This window comes from Camponotus vicinus, unplaced genomic scaffold (assembly GCF_025532165.1).
Source record: "Camponotus vicinus isolate PSW18456_S1 unplaced genomic scaffold, iyCamVici1.0 SCAF_11, whole genome shotgun sequence".
NCBI lineage: Eukaryota > Metazoa > Arthropoda > Insecta > Hymenoptera > Formicidae > Camponotus > Camponotus vicinus.
This window is the reverse complement of record NW_028141947.1, coordinates 18,235,699-18,258,065: the sequence shown is the minus strand read 5'-3', so window position 1 is coordinate 18,258,065 and position 22,367 is coordinate 18,235,699. Positions and strand designations below refer to the sequence as shown.

Below are 22,367 nucleotides of genomic sequence, written 5' to 3'. Positions count from 1 at the left end.
ACACATCGTTATATCTACATCGTTATATATTTCGTTGCAAAGGTCGATGACAAAAATTATACTCACGCTCGTACTGTAACATGGCAGGTTAAACTTTTCTGACGTTTTCACCAAGTTTGTCCCCACAGTTTGATTGAGTTTGCTAAACAATTTGTTTAGATCCTGCCTAGCTCGGTTCTTTCCCTAAAAGACGGATCGATATATGTCAAATAACATTAATAAATATATGTAAAATTCGTACACAATACGCGAACACTCTACAATAACATAAACAGAATAGATCGGACGGTACCCTATGGGCACCAGATACGCTTCCTCGATTCCTAGAGTTCAGTATAGGTAAAATTACCTTATGGAGCAATACCTGATTCTTAATTCGCGCCTCGAGCAGCCTCTTCTTGTTCTCCTGAATGATATTCGCGCACACGATCCTCGATACGTCATTACTCGCCCTCGCCATTTTACAAACGGCAAAAAGATGCAGCGCGTACGCTAAGATGCGTTCCACAATCGGGACAATCCGTTCTCCATTCGGACGGAGAGTCCGTCCCGCGAATGCAAATGGCCGCTGCGGTTGTTTCGTCGATCGCTCGCACGATAACTTTGTGATGTAAACACGCGACTAAATTAAGTTTGTTCATTTTAGCTGCACTTTCCATGCACCCATGGTGTACTTACACCATGCATGCACCTTCGTTCAATGTCAAAGTATGATACATATGTATGTATATCTATATATATTTTATTTTAAATGCAAAATAAAGTGCGAGTAAAGACAAATTTCTCGTGCATTGGAGTATCGTGATGAAGCAGTTGCAGCAGGGTATCAGAAGAAATGTTGAAAAATTGCTCGATTCGGAATATTAGGTTTGTTTCTGCTTTTCGTAGTTGACTTTTGCGTTCTCTTCTACCTTAAAATGATGTACGTATCTAGAGTATCTTGGGAAGAAAAGGAGAGATGGAAACAAAAATGGACAGATTTATTCGCACGAATGAATCTAGGTAACCGTAAACGTGTAAATGCTCGGACACTGTAATACAGGGCAGAGTCGCGAATGCCTTTGAAGCTCAAAGATAGCTACTTCCGGGTCAAAGTAGTCGACGTCGCATGTAGATGTATTCATACACGAGGGCCATCAATTTTGGCAGTTTCGTTCAACGAAATTTTCGTTAGACAGCTCCTTGATTAAAAATGCGAGATTAACGGAACGTAACGTAATCTCTAGCTTCGCGTTCCCTGGTTGACGATAACGCGTGATAACATTGCCAATTCTTCTCGGAAGCAACAGTCACGAACGCGCGAATAGATGTAGATGCGACGCGTTCGATCGAAAAGTCGAGGCGCAAAAATACACTTGTAACGTCGAATATAAATGGATGAAGAGTAAATAAATAAATAATAACGAAGGAATGATTCGAAACGAGCGATGGCGAAACGATAAAGTTGCAAGTCGGGGTGGAAAAGTTGGAAAAAAGTTGGAAACGGGGCTTGAAGAGGGGGGCGAAGGGAACGGAGCGCGATTGGAAACGGCGGCCTTTGAATTCTCAGGCGATTCGACTCGAGGAGGCTCGACGTGCCTCGCGGCCGCGAGATGGCGTACGACATGCGACGCTGCTTTTGACGTTCGCGGACGAGTTTTTTTTTGGTTGGCCGTACTTTGAGAGCGCGAGGAAGCGATATCGGGCGATCTCGGCGCTGAATCCAGACGCGGACGATCGAGAATGTTCAGGGAGGCGTTTACCGCGACGCGAGCCGTTCGACTAATCGGTATTTCGATTTCGAGTACGTAGTACTTGGCCCGAGGCGCGCACGAGGTCCCGCGATTGGCCAGTTTACGAAAACGACGATGGCTCCGTGAGGTGAGGAGAGAACATGGCTGCGACGCAAGCCGAGAGCCAACAAAACGATGTGAAGCTGAACGAGTCTGTGAAATGCGCACAGAAGCGTACGCAAGTAGGTGGTGCGAATAGTGCGAGTGCCAGTGCGAAGCAGCAGCTGGATTCTGAGCCGGACGATAAAGTGTCCCGGGGCGCGGCCCAGCTGCTTAAATATGTGAATCGCGGCGGCGGCGGCGGGGACACGACGACGGGCTACGAGATGAGTCAATACCGCGAGGACATTGGCGGACACGGTGCCGCCGGTGTCGGTGTCGGTGTCGGTGAGGTCAAGTCGCCGCGCGAGGCGCCCCAGGAGCCCGTCGGCAAACAGGAGGCGCACGACGCGCCCGGCCATCCCGGCGCCCACCCGGGACATCCGTTCGCGCCAAACGTTAACGTTATGCGCGATTACGCCGACGAGTACAGCAACAACAAATCTGCCGGCGAGGCCTTCGCCGCGACCAAATCGCTCGCGGCCGCGGCCGCGGCCGACTATCCGCCCGGCAAGCAGCTACCGGAGTACGTCACCAAGCACGCGGACTTTCCCGGCAAGCAGCTCGATTATGGTAAACACTTGATGCACGAGAGCGAGCGGGCGCACCGGGCCGAGATGGAGGAGCACTATCCCGGCTCCAAGATCGAGTCGCGCCTCGCCTACGCCAGCCCAGGAAACTTCTCCGGCCAGCCGAGGAGTCCGTTTCTCTCCGGACAGGGTATCTCCCCGACCGCTGGTCCCACCCCGACGTTGAATCAGTTGCTGCAGGCCTCCACTCCGTCGATGCATCGGTTTCACGGCAATTATCCCGGAATGGGCTCCGAGCCGTATCAGCAACCGTGGCCTATGCAGAGGCCACCGGTCGTGCCACCGGTGTATCCGCAACCTAGCCAGCGTCCTCCGCAGACGGTAAATTTACGTCTTTTCGTCTCGCGCGACTTGGCGCGCGACCGACCAGTCGTGGTCGAACGTAGCTCTAATCTTCTTTGCGAGTCTTTGCTCTCTCCAAACATGTAGCACGTGATTCTAATTCGACTGTCTGCTTCCCAAATTGACAGGGTTCGCCGAGATTACACGCGGGCCCAGGAGTTCAGAGCTCTCCGACATCTATGCAGTATCAACAATATGCCCAACGATATTCCTCTCCTACGAGACCTCACGCACCTTATAGTCATCATCAGGTAAACTGTTTTATCGAATCTAATTGGTGACTTTTAATTTAAAAAGACTAAAATTGTAAGTTGGTGCTTTTATGAGAGATGTTTGACACACGTATATATATATTTTCTTTTTTAGCTAAACTCTTATACGACGCAAACCAGTCACCCCTCAAGCTTATACACGGAACAAAGGGGATGGAATCAAGGTGGTCCGCCAAATCCACCTCCACCACCGAGTAATCAGGTCACTCCATCCGGTCAATCGCCGCAACGAGCTCTGTCTCAGTCCCCGGCTCCACCACCAGCTGCATCGCCGCAACCACAAGCTACCGGTCAATCTCAGGTGAATGTTGCTAAAATTTATATAATTATAAGTCATCGATACACCCTCTACGTCTAATTTCATTGGAAATGTTACCAAAATTTTAGATAATTATTAGCGTACACCACATTCTATGACAAATAATTACATGTGATAATTACATGTGATTATAAACTTAAAAAATAGTGTATTTGTGAAAATAATGTATTTCTTTATAAAATCAAGAAAAATATCTTGATGCGAATTATCTGTTGCAAGTAAACTTGATTTAATAATTGTTGACATGAAACAATATTTGTCTAATAGATATTTTTAATCACTATTCTCAACATATAAATATTTTATAATATAAATGTATATTAATGATATATATGAATTATGGAAATGTTAATGTATGCGTATATATGCGTAGACGTTTCATATCAACAAATCCAATCTCTTGTTGCGTTTTATTATACAAATTTATAATGCAACACGAATTTTATAAAGTTTATTCAAAATGTGTATTTAAGAAAGTACATACGTGTGACAAAGACAGAGAGGAAAAAGTAATTGATTTGTTAATAATTTGCAAGAGAGGAGTTATTTTAAAATTAAAAAAAAGAACCATGATGGCATGACTTAATATTAAGAATCTATATGCTTGTTAGAATATTTTCATAATGTAACAATAAATAAATTTACAACATGGCGTTTTTTTTTTTAGGCTTTTCACAATCTGCAACAGCGAGCTACGACACCAAATACTCAAGGAATTGATTCTGGGGTGAGTTTTTGTGTATATATATATGTACATACATATTTTTAAAAATAATTTTATTTCAATGCTAAAGAAACAAGTGCCATCGACACCACGTTTAAAGCGCCTCTTTCTCAAGGTTCAAATACGCGTGCAGAGTAAAAAAGCTTAAAGTACCGAGAACGTGGCAAACAAGTTTTTGCCGGCAATTGCATAATCCCCGTCGTGACAAGAATGAAATCGCGTCACAGGGAACTCGTATACGATTCGAATCTGTTCTATTCCTCCATCGCAGAAGCGATTCTACACTGATGCGAAATTTAATACCGCATATATCTGTGTTGTATGCACGTGCGTGTATGTGTGTGCGCCCGTAAGCATCGTCCGTTTAACGTAAGGACGCCAATCTCCTGCGACGGAATCATTTAATGACGGGACCAATGATCGATCATCGACGAGTTCTCTGTCTTGTGAAATATCATTTGATTTTTGACACGGTATCTCGGCGTAGACCCTCGGCCAAGTATCTCCCCGACGAAAAGAGCAAGCGAGAGTGAGCGAAAGGGATGCCTCTCGCTTCGCAGCGCGCGAGGATTAGGTTGCGAGGAGAAGTGACAACGAAGGAGGAAGAGGAGGAAGGAGGGGGAGGATGAGCAGGGAGCGGAAGAGCGCGAGGGGAGGAAGAGTAGCACGACGGTGGGGGACGGAGAGTAGCGGCGACTCGTGGAGTTCGATTAGGGCGCGAGTTGCGCGGCCGCCGGAGCCCCAGATATTAGCGGCTTCCCCTCCGTTCTCCCGCTCCTATCCCTCGCCCCGGGTTTCCCTCCTCCTCCCCCTCCCGGTCCCCCACCACTTCGTCGCGTTTACATGGGCGGGTGAGCGAAAGAACCGAGCGGGATACGACGCAAGGACGAGCGTGATTGGTCGAAATCGACGACAGCGACAGCCGTGGGTAATCCCTCCTCTCTTTCTCTCTCTCTCCCTCCCTCCCCTTTCCTCCCCCTCGTGAAAGACGTGACGTTTTGCGTCGTGCTCGGCTATATTCGGTTCGCCGGATCATGCGACTGTCACTCTGTGACACGCTATCGAACTTCTTGCGCTCCCACGGCGCGGTTTCGAGGCGTCGAACTAGTAATCCAAATGTATCTACCACGCGGATATATTATGGAAGGAGCGAAGGAAGCGATATTATTGCAGGATTATCGCTACGTCCGCACCCCGACGAAGAGTTTTCGGACGGCCGTGGCTGTCGCGGCAACGGAAGCCATCCTGGCTCTCCCTCTCTTTCTCTCTTTCGGAGCGAGAGCGCCTCGAGAGAGATACTCTCCTCGAAATAATATTCCGCGCGATGCGTTCCAAGGGGAATAGGACGATCGTCGGCTCGATCGTCAGGGTGGCGGGAGCTCGCGATCTTTAAGTTAATCGCGCGAATCGTTCGCGGAGTACATGCGCTCTCGGCGGGTGCCCGCCATGTTACTTTTAGCGCGACTCGATTCCCCAGCTCGTTGTGCAACGGGGGAAAGGATTTTTCTTTCTCGCGAGCTCCCGCCACCAAAATTCAAATTTGCAGCCCAAATAAACCCGGGGAATCTTTATTCGAGAGATAAAAAATTGCGCTTCATTTCCACTATTAATTTTGTACACATCTTTGTTCGATAAAATTGTAGGGATGGAAAAATAGACATATATTTTATTATTTTTTTTTCTTAAGTTTTTGATGTTTGTTATGAAGAGAAAAAAAACTGAGTTTTGTGAGACGATGTTAGTGGCGGGAAGGGACGCATATTTCCCCGTGGAAAAATTCCACTCCGTTTCTCTTCAAAGTTGGGAGACTGTCGCGCGGAATTAGGAAAGGGGCCGAGCTTGAATTCGTGAGGAAAGGGAGTAAAGTTTGGAAAAATTGTTCTCGATGACATAAAAACGGCCGTAAACGGTAGATGCTTTATGCACGGTCACGGTGTGTGGTATACGGTCAATAAACGTCAATGCATCGAGTAGCATCGGAGCTCCAACTCGCGACGCGTAAAACTAATCCGTGAACGAGTAGTAGCAGACGATCCAATGTAAACACGTCTGATGGGAACACATGGTATTTAGTCTGCTACAGGTGATCTTTGAGCGGGTTGTAATCTTCGGGTTCGATCTTGCGTTTCGTACGCGAACAGGAAGAAAAGAAAGAGACTATTTACGTTAATCACATGTATCGCGAACAAGGATAAGAATCTCCCAAACGGAATTTAAAAGGAAATTATCGCGCCTTCGATAACCGACTTCGATATCGGCTCTCGATGTACGCTACTTTTCTCTCTCTCTCTCGATAGAGTTGAATGAACCTCGAGGATTCAGTTATTGTCGCAGTTGACGGGATAATAACATTACGGCGACTGGCAGATAAAAATAATGTTACGTAACCCTCGCGATTCGCGCTCCTCCCTCGCGAGAGAGAACACGGGTAAATAGCGGTGTACCCCCTCGCGCCCCCCGTTATTTACGTTTTCATTCACGCACATCTCGCTCAGCGGGCCGAGAAAGAGAGATACCGATCGGGACCTCTTTCTAACACGCACACTCGCGCACTCGTTACATATCGCTCAAGTTCAGCGCGCGTATCGAACGGATTAACTTTAGTCATCCGATAACGTAAACATTCCCGCGGATGTCGTGGACTTTTTGTGACAATGGATTTGTGTGAATCAAACGCTTTTGGACTGGGATCGATTTTCATTCTTTGAAATGTTTCATGCGAATATATAAAATAATTTAGAAATCGGATGTAAAATAACGAGCCAAAAATTCGCGGAAGTTGTATATTATTCTTGCATTTCGTTTTTGGTTGAATTTTTAGAGAATCATATTTTCAAAAGATTTAATGTTACTTTTGACAGTTACTTAGAAAAGCCACGTGCGGGTGAAAAACCGCTTTTGATTCACTTGGACTCGGATCGATTTTCGTTCTTTGAAGTGTTTCGTACAAATATATAAAATAATTTGGAAATCGGATATAAAATAACGAGCCAAAAATTCGCGGAAATTGTATTATTGTATTATTCTTGCATTTCGTTTTTGGTTGAATTTTTAGAGAATCATATTTTCAAAAGATTCAATGTTACTTTTGACAGTTAGAAAAGCCACGTGCGGGGTAAAAAAACGCTTTTGATTCACTTGGACTCGGATCGATCTTCGTTTTTTGAAATGTTTCATACAAATATAATATAATTTGAAAGTCGGATATAAAATAACGAGCCAAAAATTCGCGGAAATTCTCAAAAGATTCAGTTATTTTTGACAGTTACTTGGAAAAGCCACGTGCGGAGTAAAAAAAATTTGAAAAAAACTTGGAAAGGATTAGAGACCGTTTTTACATTCATCTGGACCGATCGAATTCATCCGAATCGAACGCGCTAAAGGCGAAATAAGAGCTTTCGCTTTTCGTCCTAAAAAAACAAGAGCAGTGAATTTCCATATTTTTAGCATCAAACGTCCAAATAATGTCAAGATTGTCATATTTCAGACTCGAAAATAACTGCATATATTTAGCGTTATAAATATCGCCTGTTACTCTTACATAAAAATAGATGAATTTTAACATGTTATATTCCTTTTTGCGCGAGATCCGCTTTTATTTTATTCGATACTCCAATTTACACGAATGACATTGTATATTTTCCATTTTCACGCGCGCTCGCGAGATTTTGCGCTAGAATATGGAAAACGTTTATTTTGCATAGAACACGACGAGATGGCATATAGACACGAACCCTCGATGTTCGAGCTTTACTGGGGCACACACGAACACGAATTCGCCGATCGAAAAGCGCCGAAGTCGCGCGACGCTCGCCGATCGCTTGCCGCCAGCCGCCAGCCGCCAGCCGCCAACCACACGAGCGGCTGCGCTCCTACGGGCTCGCACGTACGTGTGCGTCCCAACACTCACACTCGACACGGCGATCTATGTACCGTGCATTCGATGAATTCGGAGCCCCGCGACAGAGTCGACGAGTCGGCGTCCCGCGATCTCTCCGAGGGAAAATGACGAGACGCGAGGACGAGTCGAAACGTATGAAAGAACGATGGAAAATTTCAACGGGAACAAATACGATGGGATCCGAGCGTATATACGTTATACGTCATACGTACATGCACGCGTATATACGCGTGTATACGTATATATACGAGAATATCGACTTGGATAGAGTTCCCGAGACACGGTCGGGCTTTTGGGAACGATTCGCTGGCATACGGTCGAGGCTCGGTCGAGGCGGAAACGACCGAGCGGCGCCGAGCGAGCGCTTGCCGCGCCACGAAAGAACGCCCTCCAACAAGCCAGCGACGAGCCGAGCCAGCTAGCTAGACGCGAAATCTGTAAACCGAAGTCTCAACGACGAGGCCGACCCCGATCGAGGAATCTCTCGTCGCCGAACGCGACACGTTCGTTACTGTGCATCGCGCGCCTTTGCATCGCTCGTCGCGGCCCCGAGCGCGGATTATAACCTGTTTGACGCGTGTAGCACGCGCGCACGCACGCACGCACGCACGTAGAGACAGACGGACGATCGAGCAGGCAGGCACACACGCATGCACGCACAGATACGGGGACGAGGACGAGGACGCGCGCGCGAGAGATATTATACCACTACGTAATCCTACGTGTCCCTCCGAAGTTGCACCAGCCGCGTCCCGTGACACCGAGCTCGTTGGCAGAATTATTGACACGACATGCGACGCTCGAGGAGAGCTAGGACACACGGCGGAAAAGCGACGACGATAGCGGCGGAGTAGGCAGCGTCCGACCCACCAGGAATATAATGCTCTCGTTTGATCGGTACGCCAGCGGCGCACTGGTGCGATAATTCTCGTTCGCGGCAGCGAATATCTTTGACAACATTTTCTCTCTCTCTCTCGCTCTCTTTCTTTCTCGCGCGTGCATTACTCCACGCAGTTTGACAAACATGTGAAAGCGCAACTATATACGGAGCAAAATACGTTTCCGCTTCTCTTTCTTGCTCGCTCTCTCTCTCTCTCTTTCTCTCTCTCTCTCTCCCTCTCTTCCTTTCTCTCTCTCTCTCTCTCTCTCTCTCTCTCTCTCGGTTGCTACTCGTCGTGCTTTAAGTGGAGAGCCGGGTAACGCCTCTCCTTCGATCTCTCGCGTCATGCCGAGAGTCCTTGTACCGGACGGCCTATGTACCGTACGTTCGCTCGTACGCCCGAGGAAGTGTTTAATCGCCATCCGCACGGAGCAGCTATACGCGGCCTGGTAGGTGTAACGATGTGCCTGAATTTTCTTTCGTTCTCGGCCTCGCTCCGCTCCCTTTGCCTCTTTCTCCGTCTCCTTCCCTGATCCCTCCGTCTCTCTCTCTCTCTCTCTCTCTATCCCTTCCCGTCTAATCTATCCGCTTCTCTCTTTCCTTCCCTTGGGTTCCACATCCATCCTCTTCCGTCTCTTCCGTTCCACTCTCTTGCTCCTACCTATCCCTCCTCACGCGCGCACACACACACACACACACACTCGCACACACACGTGCGCGCGCGCGCGCGTATTCACGCACACGCAGCAGCCGCTCGTTGCGATGCTCGTTGTGTGACGGACAGATCCGTAAGAAGTGCGTATACACGCGGGCACATGCATACGCGATTTCGACCGGGGATATACACGGTGTGTGTTGTGTATTTGGTGTACTGTGAATCGAGAACGACGCCGCGTGCCATCGTTGCAATGACGACGACGACAACGACGACGATTATCGTCGTATATCACCACCGAGCGTTTTGCCTTCCACCTTCGTTCGCAACACGGGACGTGATAGTGTGACAAGAGCATTTGTGAGCGATATTAACCGCTGCGCGCGCGAATAACACGGGCGACATCGTCGCTGTCATCGTCATCGTCGTCGTCGTTGTTCTCGTTCTCGTCGTAATATCGGCATCGATTGATTTTTCAAACGCACGCGATTATCCGAGCACCGCCCGATGCACAAAGTCACCTTCGTGGCGACGAAGATGAATCGCGTTAAAAGAACTAGCATGACGATGAACATGAAGCGGACTCCTCGTGAGTCTTCCTCGTTTGCGCGCTGAGCAATCGAGAGGTGATCCTTGTGGGTTTCCTCTCGGTAGCTCCTCGTTTTCACTCGATTCGAGTGTAGACTACGATTGTAATCTGTCTATATCAAAAAGTGCTTCTCGTTTTCCATCTGTGTATCGTAACGCAGCATGAATAAATTGTTGCCATAGTTTTATAAGAGTGGATTCTGTTACAAAACAATGACCCACTTTACAAAGCTGCAATTGATATTTACAGATTAATCACGTGCACCAAGTGTGGAATAGTGTAAAAGTTGTATTTCTATAAATTATATATTAGCTGTTTAAACTTATCGTATGTACATAAGTACGCAAGAGACAGTTTACTGTATTTATTGTTGTAGGCTAAACACAGTTAAAGATGCGGTCAAATTCCTACTAAAATTTGCTACACTTTATTTCTGCGATTGACAGTTTCGTGTTACTCCTTTTTTCAATCTCTAAATAATTAATCTTTTTTTCTATCATAAACTATTGTTACATGATTTAATTTGATTTGCAGGAATTATCAGGACAGAATAGTAACGATAGTTCGAATGGACCAGCTTGCCCAGGGACACCGAATTCTCAGGGGATGAGACCTACCCCGTCGCCTACAGGATCCACAGGTTCTCGCTCGATGTCCCCTGCTGTTGGTCGGTCTTTTTTACGTCTGTCTCTCTTTTCACTTGCATTTGTATTTAGTGATAAAATTTATAATTACAGATATTATGCGATGCGGAATATTCCATATAGATCATAAACGTGTTGCCTCGATTACACATTGCGATAAATTAAGAATCAATTTTTGTCATAGAATATCTCACTGTTATATCTCACAGTTTTTATTGGAATATTCCTCATAGCATATATTTAATGTACTCGAGAGTAAATTATCTCAGTGTTTTTTCTCAATAGAGTGATATTGAAAAGAAGAAAATAATTTGGATGTTATTGCAAAAGTTATTTTATATCGTCATTTTTCTCTTCTTTCTATATTATATGTATATATGATATTGCAGAGAGTATTTATTTAAATTATATAAATTTATCCTTGAATGTACAGGCCAACAAAACGTTCAGATGCCTCCACGTCCGTCGAGTAGCCAGTCGGATGGTAGTGGACCAGCACCACGCATGAGTCATTCTCCCATGACCACTCAAGGTATCATTTCCTTTCTTTTTCTGGCACTTATCATTTTTCTTCTTGTGAAAATTGATTCATTTCAAAGTTAATGCGGATTGTCTCATATTATAAAAGTCAATAATAATAGTAAAATTGTCATTGATTTCAGGGGCGTACCAACAACCATTGGGTCCTTCGCCACACATGCACAGCTACAAAATGAACAACACTGGTCCTGGCGTAGTCCAACCGGGACCCGGCTCGACGGCTCTCGGTGGGATCAGCCCAATGGGTGGCGGGATGAGCTATGCAGCTGGTGGAACAGCTGCGGGTCAACCTGGGAGTTATCACGCGCAATCCACGTATCCACCACCGCGTCCTCATATGCAGTTTCCACAAGGATATCCGACACCTGCAAACTCACAACCGCCACCCAATAATCAGTATCAACCCCCCAATAGACCCAATAACTTGGTACAATATCCACCGTACACGGTAATAAACAGTTTTTTTAATAACATAACAATAATGTTTTATATTATTGTACAACCTGACATTCTTTATTGGTTTGCAGCATAAAATGGGCTTCAACAGTGTACCACCAGGAATGCCACCGAGTCCGGGGCCGCCGCAGGTTTATGGAGCCGGTGGTGCATCCGCGATGGTGCCGCCAGGTGCTCCAGGTGTGCCCGTCATCGGTAATATGGGACCGCCAGCAAGTTCCATGGGCCCGCCACCGCCGTCTCCTAATCATATACCTAGCAACCAACCACCACCGCCTACTAGCTCGGCGGTACCGCACTTACACACTCCAGCGGCCACACCGCCGCTCAATCATGAAGGCAGTCCGATGCCGCCGCCAAGTACCACACCAAATTCGCATCAAACTGCATCAACACCGACGCCAATCAGCCACAACTCTGCAGATCTCACGGCTGAGACTTCCAACGACAGCGGTATAACTACGACCGCTTCAGGTAAGCGAGAATATCTCGAGTTGTATAGTTTTTGTCTTTATCATATCATGCAATGCCAAATAACTAAAAATTGTACGATTTATATGTAGGTACGTCAGCTATAAATGTCATATCTACTTCGAGTGGTACTGTGACATCTGTAATAACGACAGGTCCAGATGGCACATCTCTAGATGAAGGCTCACAACAGTCAACGTTATCCAATGCATCAGCTGGTTAGTATTATTTCTCAATTCACATATTTCATATTTTGATCTTTTTTTTTAATTTTGCAAATTTTCATTCATTGTAAGCAATATCGCGAGTACAAATAAGTATAATAACTATATAATGTATTTTGTAAACAGCTTCTGGTGAAGATCCAACATTTACGCCAAAAGTACGAAAGGAAATGATGGGAGGATACCATAGCCATCCCGCAACACCGCAGAGTACAGTCCCGTCTCCTGGTGCTGCGAGCATTAATTCGATTCATGAGGAATATTCAGACATGAACAGTCCTGGTTGGCCGCGTACTCCTGCTAGTCCTGTACGTATGATAATCTTACCCATGTATTTATTTTATTGTGTTAAATAAGTAGCTTATTGTGTAGATTTCAGATAAAATTGCAACATAATTATATATAAATTTTCAATATTTTAATATTTTACAGGTATTTAACAGTCATGTGCCTCAAGACCCATACAGATCTAAGGTTATTGTTTTTTTTTTACTAAATATTTGTTACATTGTCGAAATCCCTTTTCCATGCTTTAGGCATTTTTATCCTATACTAAAATTTTTCATGCTTGGCACATATATAAGATGATATATGTATATATATATATATATATATATATATATATATATATATATCTTCTTATTAATCTGCAAGTATCATAATGTCATTATCCATAAAAGTTACATGTAATGTATTTAAAACTGTTATTTTAATAGGGCATAGAAATAATAGTATAATATATTAATTTTCTTATTACATTTCTAATTTAGAAAAAACTTTTTAATTTATTTAAATTATCTTTTTTTAATTTACAGAGTAATATTTTATGTTACTTGTCAATATTATTTATATATTAACTATTTTAATTATATATTTTGATCAGATAGAATATTGGAACAATGGAATAAGTTGACTATACTTTTGTAAGATTGCAAAATCTTGATATAGTGCACAATTTAATAACATACAATAACTATATACAATAATTTTATCATATATAATATTTTACAACAGATTATCAATATTACATAAACTACACATTGTAGAGTTGTCACATACAACTATTTATTAAGACAATTTATTTATTGATACGTTTATTTCTTGCACTCAATATTTTACAAATTCTTTGCCAACTTTATTTCTGTTACTTGCATAATAACACTGTTATTTGCATTACATTTTTTACTAAATGCATGTATCAAATTACTATGCTACATATATTGCTCTATTCATCTTAATTTTTCAACCTTAATATTGTTTAAATTAAATAAGAATGTTTTAATCATGCGTTAAAGGGAAAAATAATTCCTTGTAAACCTTTTAAAAATGCTAATACTTCTTGTTACGATCTGTGGATTTATTTGGTATATGTGTCTCACTAATGATAATAAAAGATATGTTAACAACTGTTGTCACATCATCACACGATCATCAAACGAGAAAAAAAAAAGATATACAAGTATTGAAAATTATGTTTATGCATGTTAGATAATATGGCTACAATTGGGATTACGTTCGAAGCTTCGCAAGAATTTGCAATAATTGTTTTATATTCTAATATATAGTTGGATCAATAATATACACGAAACATTTCTGTTAAATCTATATGTTAGTAACATTTTCATTTAAGATTATGATAAAACATACTAAAAAAAAAAACATGAAAATTGTGTGCGACTTTCAGAAGCCAGATAGTCTGGCAAAGTTATATGAAATGGATGATTCGATGGAGCGGAGAACCTGGTTGGATAAGCTGGTCAATTTCATGGAAGATCGAAGAACACCCATCACTAGTTGTCCCACCATCTCCAAGAACCCCCTCGATCTATTTCGGCTATATCTCTACGTGAAGGAGAGGGGGGGCTTCATGGAGGTATGCAAGGTGCAGTGTAGTTCCATCTAGCCCTCGGTGTCTTACATAGTTTCTATATTGTTTTTATGTATTTTTGCATTCTTTACATATATGGTTGTTATTCTGTGCACATTGTATTTTTGAGGTGTCTTACGTCGAGTTCCAAGTATTCTCAGTACTCAACGATTGAAAGTAAATGTTTTAAAGTATCTCTAAAATATATATTGTCTAATATATGATAAAGTTTTGATTGGCAATTTGTATCAGTTAAAAAATTTTAAATTTAATACTTAAATATATATATATGTATATATATATAGATAATACCGAATATATGTATATATATAATACCAAAACACCTCAGAACATGCTTCGTTTTTATATCTATGTTTAATTGTGCATGATATATGTATAATTTCTATTTTGCTATTAGTATCCCTTTCTTATATTCTACGTCTATGTCATGAGAAAACAAAAAAAACAGAAAAGCTTAACATATCTTTTCTTAAAGTAGTCATTCAACAGTCGAATATGGAAACACCCTGATCTACAAACCTTGGTGCTATATGGAATTATTCTAATAGTCACACAGCGAAGATAAACTTTTAATATCGAAATGTAACAATAACGGTAATTCGTTCCGATTGTATATCTCTCGTTTGTTTTTGTTTTATTTTTTTTAAATTTGCATGTATTTAGAAACTGCTAATTTGTACCAATATCATTTTTTTGTTAATTTCTTCAATTTTATTATTATTATTATTTTTAAGATTAATATCTTGAGCTATGGAACATCGGCAATATCTTCCGTATTATTGTACATTTTTCTTTTTCTTTTGGACATGCAGATCTTTTTTGTCTGTATGTGGGTGTGTGCGTGTATGTGAGATTCAACGTAAAATTGTTCTCTTGCGAGCGTAGTAAGGAACGCGTGTGCGTAATCTTTTTCTGTAGGTGACGAAAAACAAAACATGGAAGGATATAGCCGGCTTGTTGGGCATTGGTGCGAGCAGCAGCGCAGCTTATACATTGCGTAAGCACTATACGAAGCACCTGCTGGCATACGAGTGTCATTTTGATCGCGGGGGAGTGGATCCTCAACCCATCATTAATCAAGTCGAAGCGGGGTCGAAGAAGAAGGGATCCAAGGGAACTGCTTCCGTACCATCGCCGGGTAAAAACTACTCTCTTTCTTTGAAATTTCCTTGTTTGTTCCAAAAGAATCTGTAAAAACCTCTTGTTGCAGGTTCTTCCAATTCTCAAGACTCTTTTCCCGCTGGCGGATCGAGTAACGCTTCCATGGATGGCTATGGAAGTTATCAGGGTAGTTACGCGGGTGGTACACCTGGTGGTCCGTCGTCAGAATATACGCCACCGCCACCTAGGCCACCCAGTCAAAGCAGCGCACCTTCCGCTCATCAGGGTATTTCTCGCAATTTGCAAACACATTAATAAAGTATATTCATTGTTATGAATTTTATGACAATATTATTTTTCTCGTTAACTTTTTAAGGAATACAACAAGGTAGTTACCAAAACACGGGTTCCTATCAAAATTATCCGCAAGATCAATACATACGGCCGCAGACAAACACGCTGTCCCAGCAAGCGGAATTTAATCAACCATACTCGCCAAGATCGCATTATCCTCCATATGTACCGGATGTCGACAGGTAAGAAATATCATCTTTATCTTTGTTTCACAATAATGAATCTGTTATTCAATATATTTTCGTCATGTGTATAGGGGATACCCGGGTGGTAACATGCCGCCGAGCAACGCTACTGGACAAGACATGTACAACAGATATACTAGTAATCAGCAGGGACCTACCAGCTATCCCACAGGAACGCCTCCCAACGCGCGGAGTAACAGCTATCCATCGGGACCGCAGACTCATCCGGTCACCGTGCAACAGCAAACGGTGACCAGTCAGCCTTCTTCACCTTCGCAACCGCCAGCCGCATCGTCATATTCGTGTCCACAAGATTACTATCGACAGGAACAAGTTAATACTCATTTAATATTACACTTGGTTAATATAAATAATTACATCATTATACACTCTTACGTGTATATATTATACTTTTGTATTTGTAAGCTAGTTTATTTGATTCTTAATTCTCATCATTTCTTAAGATTTAAAAAAAACTTTCTCTATATACAAAGAGAAAGACGTTAAAGTCAATAATTTTAAATATCTCATATATTGCAGAGTGGGTACGGTACGCCTGGTGGAACGCAAATATATAGCACGAGTGGATCGGCTAACAAGAATATGCCACCGCCTCCTCCGGGACCCAGCCAACCTAGACGTCACCCAGATTTTGCCAAAGACCAACAGTATCCCCAGTATAATCAGCAACGACCACCGTATTCAGGTCAGATACTTTAAAGTATATATTCTATTTTGTAAGAGTAAATTTGAAAAAAATTTTAGCTTCAAAAAAGATAAGAGAGCATGATTCTGATTAACGGAGAAATGCAATCTCTTTCTACAGGATGGCCAAATACAACTAATCAATATAATAGTAATAGTGGAAATAATAGAGTTCAGTACCCAAGTCAGCAGACACAATCGCCATCACAACAACAGCAACAACAACAACAACAACAGGCATCACAAGTCGGTTCCACCGCACCAGCACCCACGGCAGTCAGTGCTATGACCAGTAGTCAGCAGTGGGCCAGCCAACAACCAAACAGGTCTTCGACCCAACCTTCTTTAAACGCTATAGCACACGCGCCTCCGCCGCCGTGGGATCATCGTTACACGAATCAACCGTCCCCTTTATATCCGACACCAGGAAATCATCCGGTATGTTTTTAATTCTCGTGCCAACACAATACATTATTCACGACTAAATTTATCACATAGCATCATTTGTGCTAAATGATATATACATATATTTTTTTCACAATTGAAGTATCTTGCAGACAAAACAAAATATCATTTTATTTCACGTAGAATCAACTCGGAGTAAACCCTATGATCAGCCAGCAACCAACGTCAAAGAGAGAAATGACATTCCCTCCTGACAGTGTAGAAGCGATTACGCCTCTTTTGTACAAGCGACGAAAATTGACGCGCGCTGAAGTGGCGCCAACAGAAGCTTGGCGCATTATGATGTCTTTGCGATCGGGCCTTCTCGCCGAAAGCTGTTGGGCCCTTGACGTATTAAACATTTTGTTATTCGATGACTCTTCTGTAAGTATCTTCTTCTTGCTGCAATTATTTTAAAATAAAAAAAATCTATAAATTTTTTAAAAAATTTTAAAAGAAAGAGAAAATATATAATAAGGAATATTTTTGCCTATTTAATAATAAAAGATAAAAAATATAAGGTACTTTATTTAAATTTAAATTTATATTAAATTTTCCTTTTGTAGGTAAGTTACTTCGGGTTAGCGCACTTACCTGGATTATTGGATGTTTTGCTGGAACATTTTTCTCGTTCTCTCTCCGACATGTTCGAATCGTGCGTGAATGACGACGACCGCTATTGCCAGGCCACAAATGGTCCGGAAGTGGATCTTGGCGCAGTGACGCGCCCAATAGATCCAGAGGATCGGACAAAACTGCTCTCGACATCGAATTACACGTATCTCTCGAGAAGAGGTCGCCCCGTCAAGATCGTTCCTCGAGATGAGGATTTATTTGTTCTAGACACTCGGAGACCTTGGGATCATCAAGAGTGCGAATCAGAGACCGAGCCGTGGCAAGTCGATGCGAACGCGACCAAATATATCGTGACGTGTTTTCAGTCCGAAGTGGGCTCGGTGCCTTTTGCTCGTTTGCTGAGGGACGAGAAACCACCGTTGCTGCAGAAGGAGGTCGACAGCACGGATTTAAAGGACGAAGCTAAAGCGGACAGCTTCAGTGGTAGTGTTCATGAGACACTAGATTTTACTTACAAATCCAACGAGCTCGGCGATAAGCAGTCTAGCAAGGAGAGCGGTGAACGTAAACAGCAGTTAGACAAGAAGAAAAAGACAAAGACTCTGAGCGACGTATTGTCGAGGATTAAGAAAGAACCCGTAGAAATGAACGATCTCACGAGGGAGCTATTCGAGAAGAAAAATGATGGCTTTAAGAAAGATTGCGATAGCGAGACGACGAAACCGAACAACAATATGGGCGAGCACTTTGGCAGCGATATGTCAAAGGCGAACGACGAGGATTCTCTGCCCACGCAAAATGGGTTGAACGATTCGACAGCGACGACGACAGCGAGTAACGTCGACAATACCATAGACAAAGCTGAGATCAAGACAGAGACATTGGAAGAGCACGAACTAGAAAACATGACGAGAGATGACAAGGAGGGACCAAGTTTAAAGATAAGAGATCCGGCAGGAACGCTAAAACGACGGAGGATAAGCGACTACGAGGACGAGAGTTACTCTAGGGACGAGGCGAGCCTTTACCTAGTAACGGAGACGCAGGACAACTTGGCCCGCCGTTGCGTGTGCCTGTCGACGATCTTGAGGAATCTCACCTTTATCCCTGGCAACGAGGTTGAGTTTGCGAAGAACGTCACGTTTCTCAGCTTACTTGGCAAATTGTTGCTACTACACCACGAACACCCGGTACGGGCGCAAAAGACACGCAACTACGACCGCGAAGAAGACGCCGATTTTGCAGATTCATGCAGTAGTTTGCAGGGTGAGAGCGAGTGGTGGTGGGACTTTCTGCATCACGTGAGGGAGAATGTTCTCGTGATGGCCGCCAACATATCCGGCCACATGGATCTGAGTCAGCATCCGGAGGAGATCTCGCGGCCGGTGCTCGACGGCCTTCTACATTGGGCCGTATGTCCGGCCGCGCACGGTCAAGATCCGTTCCCGACGGTCAGCCCAAACTCGTCGTTGTCGCCGCAAAGACTCGCGCTTGAGGCGTTGTGCAAATTATGCGTGACCGAGTGTAACGTTGACCTGGTGGTGGCGACGCCGCCCTATTCTCGATTACAGAGATTATGTTCCGTACTGACCAGGCTCCTTTGTCGCAGCGAGGAGCAAGTGCTGCGCGAGTTCGGCGTGAATCTACTACACTTTCTGTCAGCCGCGGACAGCGGCGTCGCGCGTACCATTGCCCTGCAGACGCCGTGCGTGGCGTTGCTCGTCGCGTTCATCGAGCAGGCGGAAACGAGCGCCCTTGGTGTCGCCAATCAACACGGTCTCGCGGCCTTGCGCGACAATCCCGAATCGATGGGCACCAGCCTCGACATGTTGCGACGTGCGGCTGGCACGCTGCTCAATCTCGCCAGGCATCCGGATAACCGGACTCTCCTTCTACAACACGAGTCTCGTCTGCTCGCTTTGGTGATGAGCCAGATCCTGGATCAGCAAGTCGCCGCGATAGTCGCACGCGTGTTGTTTCAATGCTCGAGGGGCACGTAACTTTCTATCGTTTGTCGGGACACTATGTGATATATTATTATTAATGGTGCCGACAATGATGAATAAAATATACACGACGTTGTGATGGTAATATGTGTATGAACGGATGTAGAGTGCGTGGAAAGCGGAAATGAAAAAGCAAAAAACTTTAAAAGAAAGATAGAAAAACAGATGTAATTGACAAAACGATGAAAGACAAAGAGAAAGAGAGAGAGAAAGACACGCGCATAGCGAGAGAGCGCATACGAGTGAAGGAACAAAAGTGCTGATGAAAACCATGGCAGCGCAATTGTAGTTTTATATCGATTAAACAAGAAATAAGAAAGTTTAATTATTGGTGTTAGCGTGTAGGTATACCCGATGCGATCTCCGCCTATCGGTATACCTTCCCCTTCGTGAATTGGAATAATATCGATAGTGTAAGATATTTCATAGTTAATGAAAGAAAAAAGATACATATACATACACCGTACAACACATACACACACATACCATACACAAACACACACACACACACACACATATAGAAAATACACGTACACATAGATTCATGTACACACCAGGCACATACACGTGATCCGTGTACTCGTAGCAGATACACGCGCGCAAACGCGAACGCGTATATGCAGATACACAAGCACACACGCAGTAAAGGGAAAAAAACGGACTTTCATACACAAGAGACAACGGTCAACTGCATAATAGTATATATATATATATACCAAGAAGTATATCGGCGAACCTTAAATGGTGCGATGTGGAACGATATATATATATCGGATGATGATTATATATAAATATTAAACGATAATATAATGCAAATTTTTATATTTGCATGTTTTGTGCTGTAATTAGCGAGTAATTAAGATATTTTGTAGATAACACACACTTCCATTGAATCTTATTCGATTTTTGTGCTACGGCTACGGTGGCGCAAATATACGTTTGCGGTCGTAGGACCGCATAAAAGTCTCGACTTTTAGGAGCACAGGCAGAACTAGAACTGAAGAAAGACATTGCTAGAAGAGAAAAAAATAATATGACATGTGTGATAAAACCGCTGATTGAAGTGAAAGAGAGAGAAAGAGAATGCGAGAGAGCGAGAAGAAAAAAAGGAGCATGCGTGCGTGCGCGTGTGTGTTTATGTATTTGCGTGTAATATTTGCGTGTGTGCATGCGTGTATGTATGTATGTATGTATATATATATAATGTTGAGATTCAGAAAAAGAGAGAGAGAGAGAGAAAGGAACGCAAAAACATAGAGAAAGAAAGTGAAAGAATGAGAGGAAATATTTGAGATAAAATGTAGAGAACGGAGATACATGTTCGCCTACATTCGCGCATTCGAAAAATGCTTGTGTACGAATGCATATGCGACACGTGCATACAATGCACACTTTGGAACGTATGCATATATATGCGTGCGTTAATGTAAAAGATGGCTTTAGAGAAAAAAGAAAAATGCGGGAATGCGTGCATGTATGTGTGCGTGCATGCGGGTGTGCGTGCATGTATGCGTGCGTATGTATGCACGGAGGATGGGGGTGCCGGTAGAAAAAGGGGTGGGGATAGTGTCTGTGAAAAAGAGAACGAAAATATGCAGCTTGCGACATTAAGTAATTGATTCATTTAAATAATTACTTAAATTATTAATTTTACAATGGTTATTTAAATAGTAGGAGATTTTACAGTTTCAATAAAATTTTTTCCTTCGTTTCTTTTTTTTTTTTTTTTTAAAGATGACTTCTTTTAAAGGAGAGAGTTGAAAGTAGCAGATCCAATTAAAACTGCAGTCTTTTTGGAAAATAAACGTATTTATTAAAATGCCGTAATTAAATGCCGTTGTGATAACGAAGAAAAAAAAAGACAAAAAAAGAAGCAGAAAGAAGAGAAAGCCGGAAGATGAGAAAAAACCAACCATTGTAGAAACAGACAGAAACTGGACGATAATGTAGAAACGAATATATTAAAATGGATGAAAAAAAAAGAAGAATTTTTAAATTTAAGCTCGATCGTGCCATTAAACGATTCTAATGGAAATAATATATTTATAACCAAGATTTTATGCTTTTTCAAAGCGCGCATACGTTATTGTAAAATTAACAAATACCGATATATTGTCAGCTTGCACATATTTTGATGATTCTTACAATACGTACATTTATCTGTAATTGTAAAATCCCACTCTTGCGCAAGAGAAAGTTGCAGAAAAGAAGAAAAAAAAAAGAAAAGACGCATTCGCGAACTCGTCGCACACCTTCCACTGATATATTTCCTCGTTTCGTAGAGAGAATGAATTTATAAAAGAGACGGAATGAGGTTTAGTTTTCACGCGACGTGTTGTAGCCGTTTAAAAAACGACTCGAATTCTCGTCGGAGATACGATTAGAAACGATTCTATTGAAATAAGTTAAACAGAACACTTTCCCTGGTCCCAGCTTCTCCCCGACCCCAAAGTATCCTATTCTATAGATATCTAAATACATGTAGTTCTTAAATTATTTACTTTAGTTCGAGTGGAGATGCCTGTAAGTGTAATTTACTAAGACTTTTTGTAAATAAATTATGAAATAAACTAGACGTACTTTATCCAAGATGAAGATGCGATCTGACTTAAGGCATAAAATATAACGAT

General features: G+C 42.8%; 2 protein-coding genes across 10 annotated transcripts in view; one reads left to right on the top strand and one right to left on the bottom strand.

Moving 5' to 3' along the window:
• LOC145961616 (uncharacterized) overlaps positions 1–1,754 on the bottom strand; it is a 7,463-nt gene extending 5,709 nt beyond the window's left edge. The window contains exons 1-3 of one of the 4 annotated variants that reach the window (XM_083082034.1): positions 1,658–1,754; positions 350–907; positions 67–183 (exon numbers count right to left, since the gene is read on the bottom strand). In XM_083082034.1, the coding sequence (XP_082938160.1) occupies positions 67–183; positions 350–460 (228 nt within the window). In that variant the 5' untranslated portion in view covers positions 461–907; positions 1,658–1,754. Of the gene's footprint in view, positions 1–66; positions 184–349 lie in introns of all 4 variants that reach the window. The other 3 variants (XM_083082033.1, XM_083082032.1, XM_083082036.1) reach the window with 3 other exon arrangements.
• On the top strand, positions 1,583–22,328 carry Osa (trithorax group protein osa). 6 transcript variants are annotated; one of them, XM_083082027.1, is made up of 20 exons: positions 1,584–2,782; positions 2,932–3,054; positions 3,170–3,376; positions 4,062–4,121; positions 10,678–10,825; positions 11,221–11,319; positions 11,450–11,775; positions 11,855–12,257; positions 12,347–12,472; positions 12,605–12,786; positions 12,911–12,952; positions 14,163–14,351; positions 15,285–15,504; positions 15,577–15,753; positions 15,844–16,003; positions 16,078–16,339; positions 16,547–16,712; positions 16,833–17,149; positions 17,300–17,539; positions 17,722–22,328. In XM_083082027.1, the coding sequence occupies exons 1-20, from the start codon at positions 1,874–1,876 to the stop codon at positions 19,729–19,731; spliced, it is 6,366 nt and encodes a 2,121-aa protein (XP_082938153.1). In that variant the 5' UTR covers positions 1,584–1,873; the 3' UTR covers positions 19,732–22,328. The 6 variants fall into 6 exon arrangements, with proteins under 6 accessions (XP_082938154.1, XP_082938153.1, XP_082938152.1 ...); XM_083082026.1 differs by having other exon boundaries at positions 14,163–14,360; XM_083082028.1 differs by lacking the exon at positions 12,911–12,952 and having other exon boundaries at positions 1,583–2,782; positions 14,163–14,360.
• Positions 22,329–22,367: the final 39 nt, after the last annotated feature.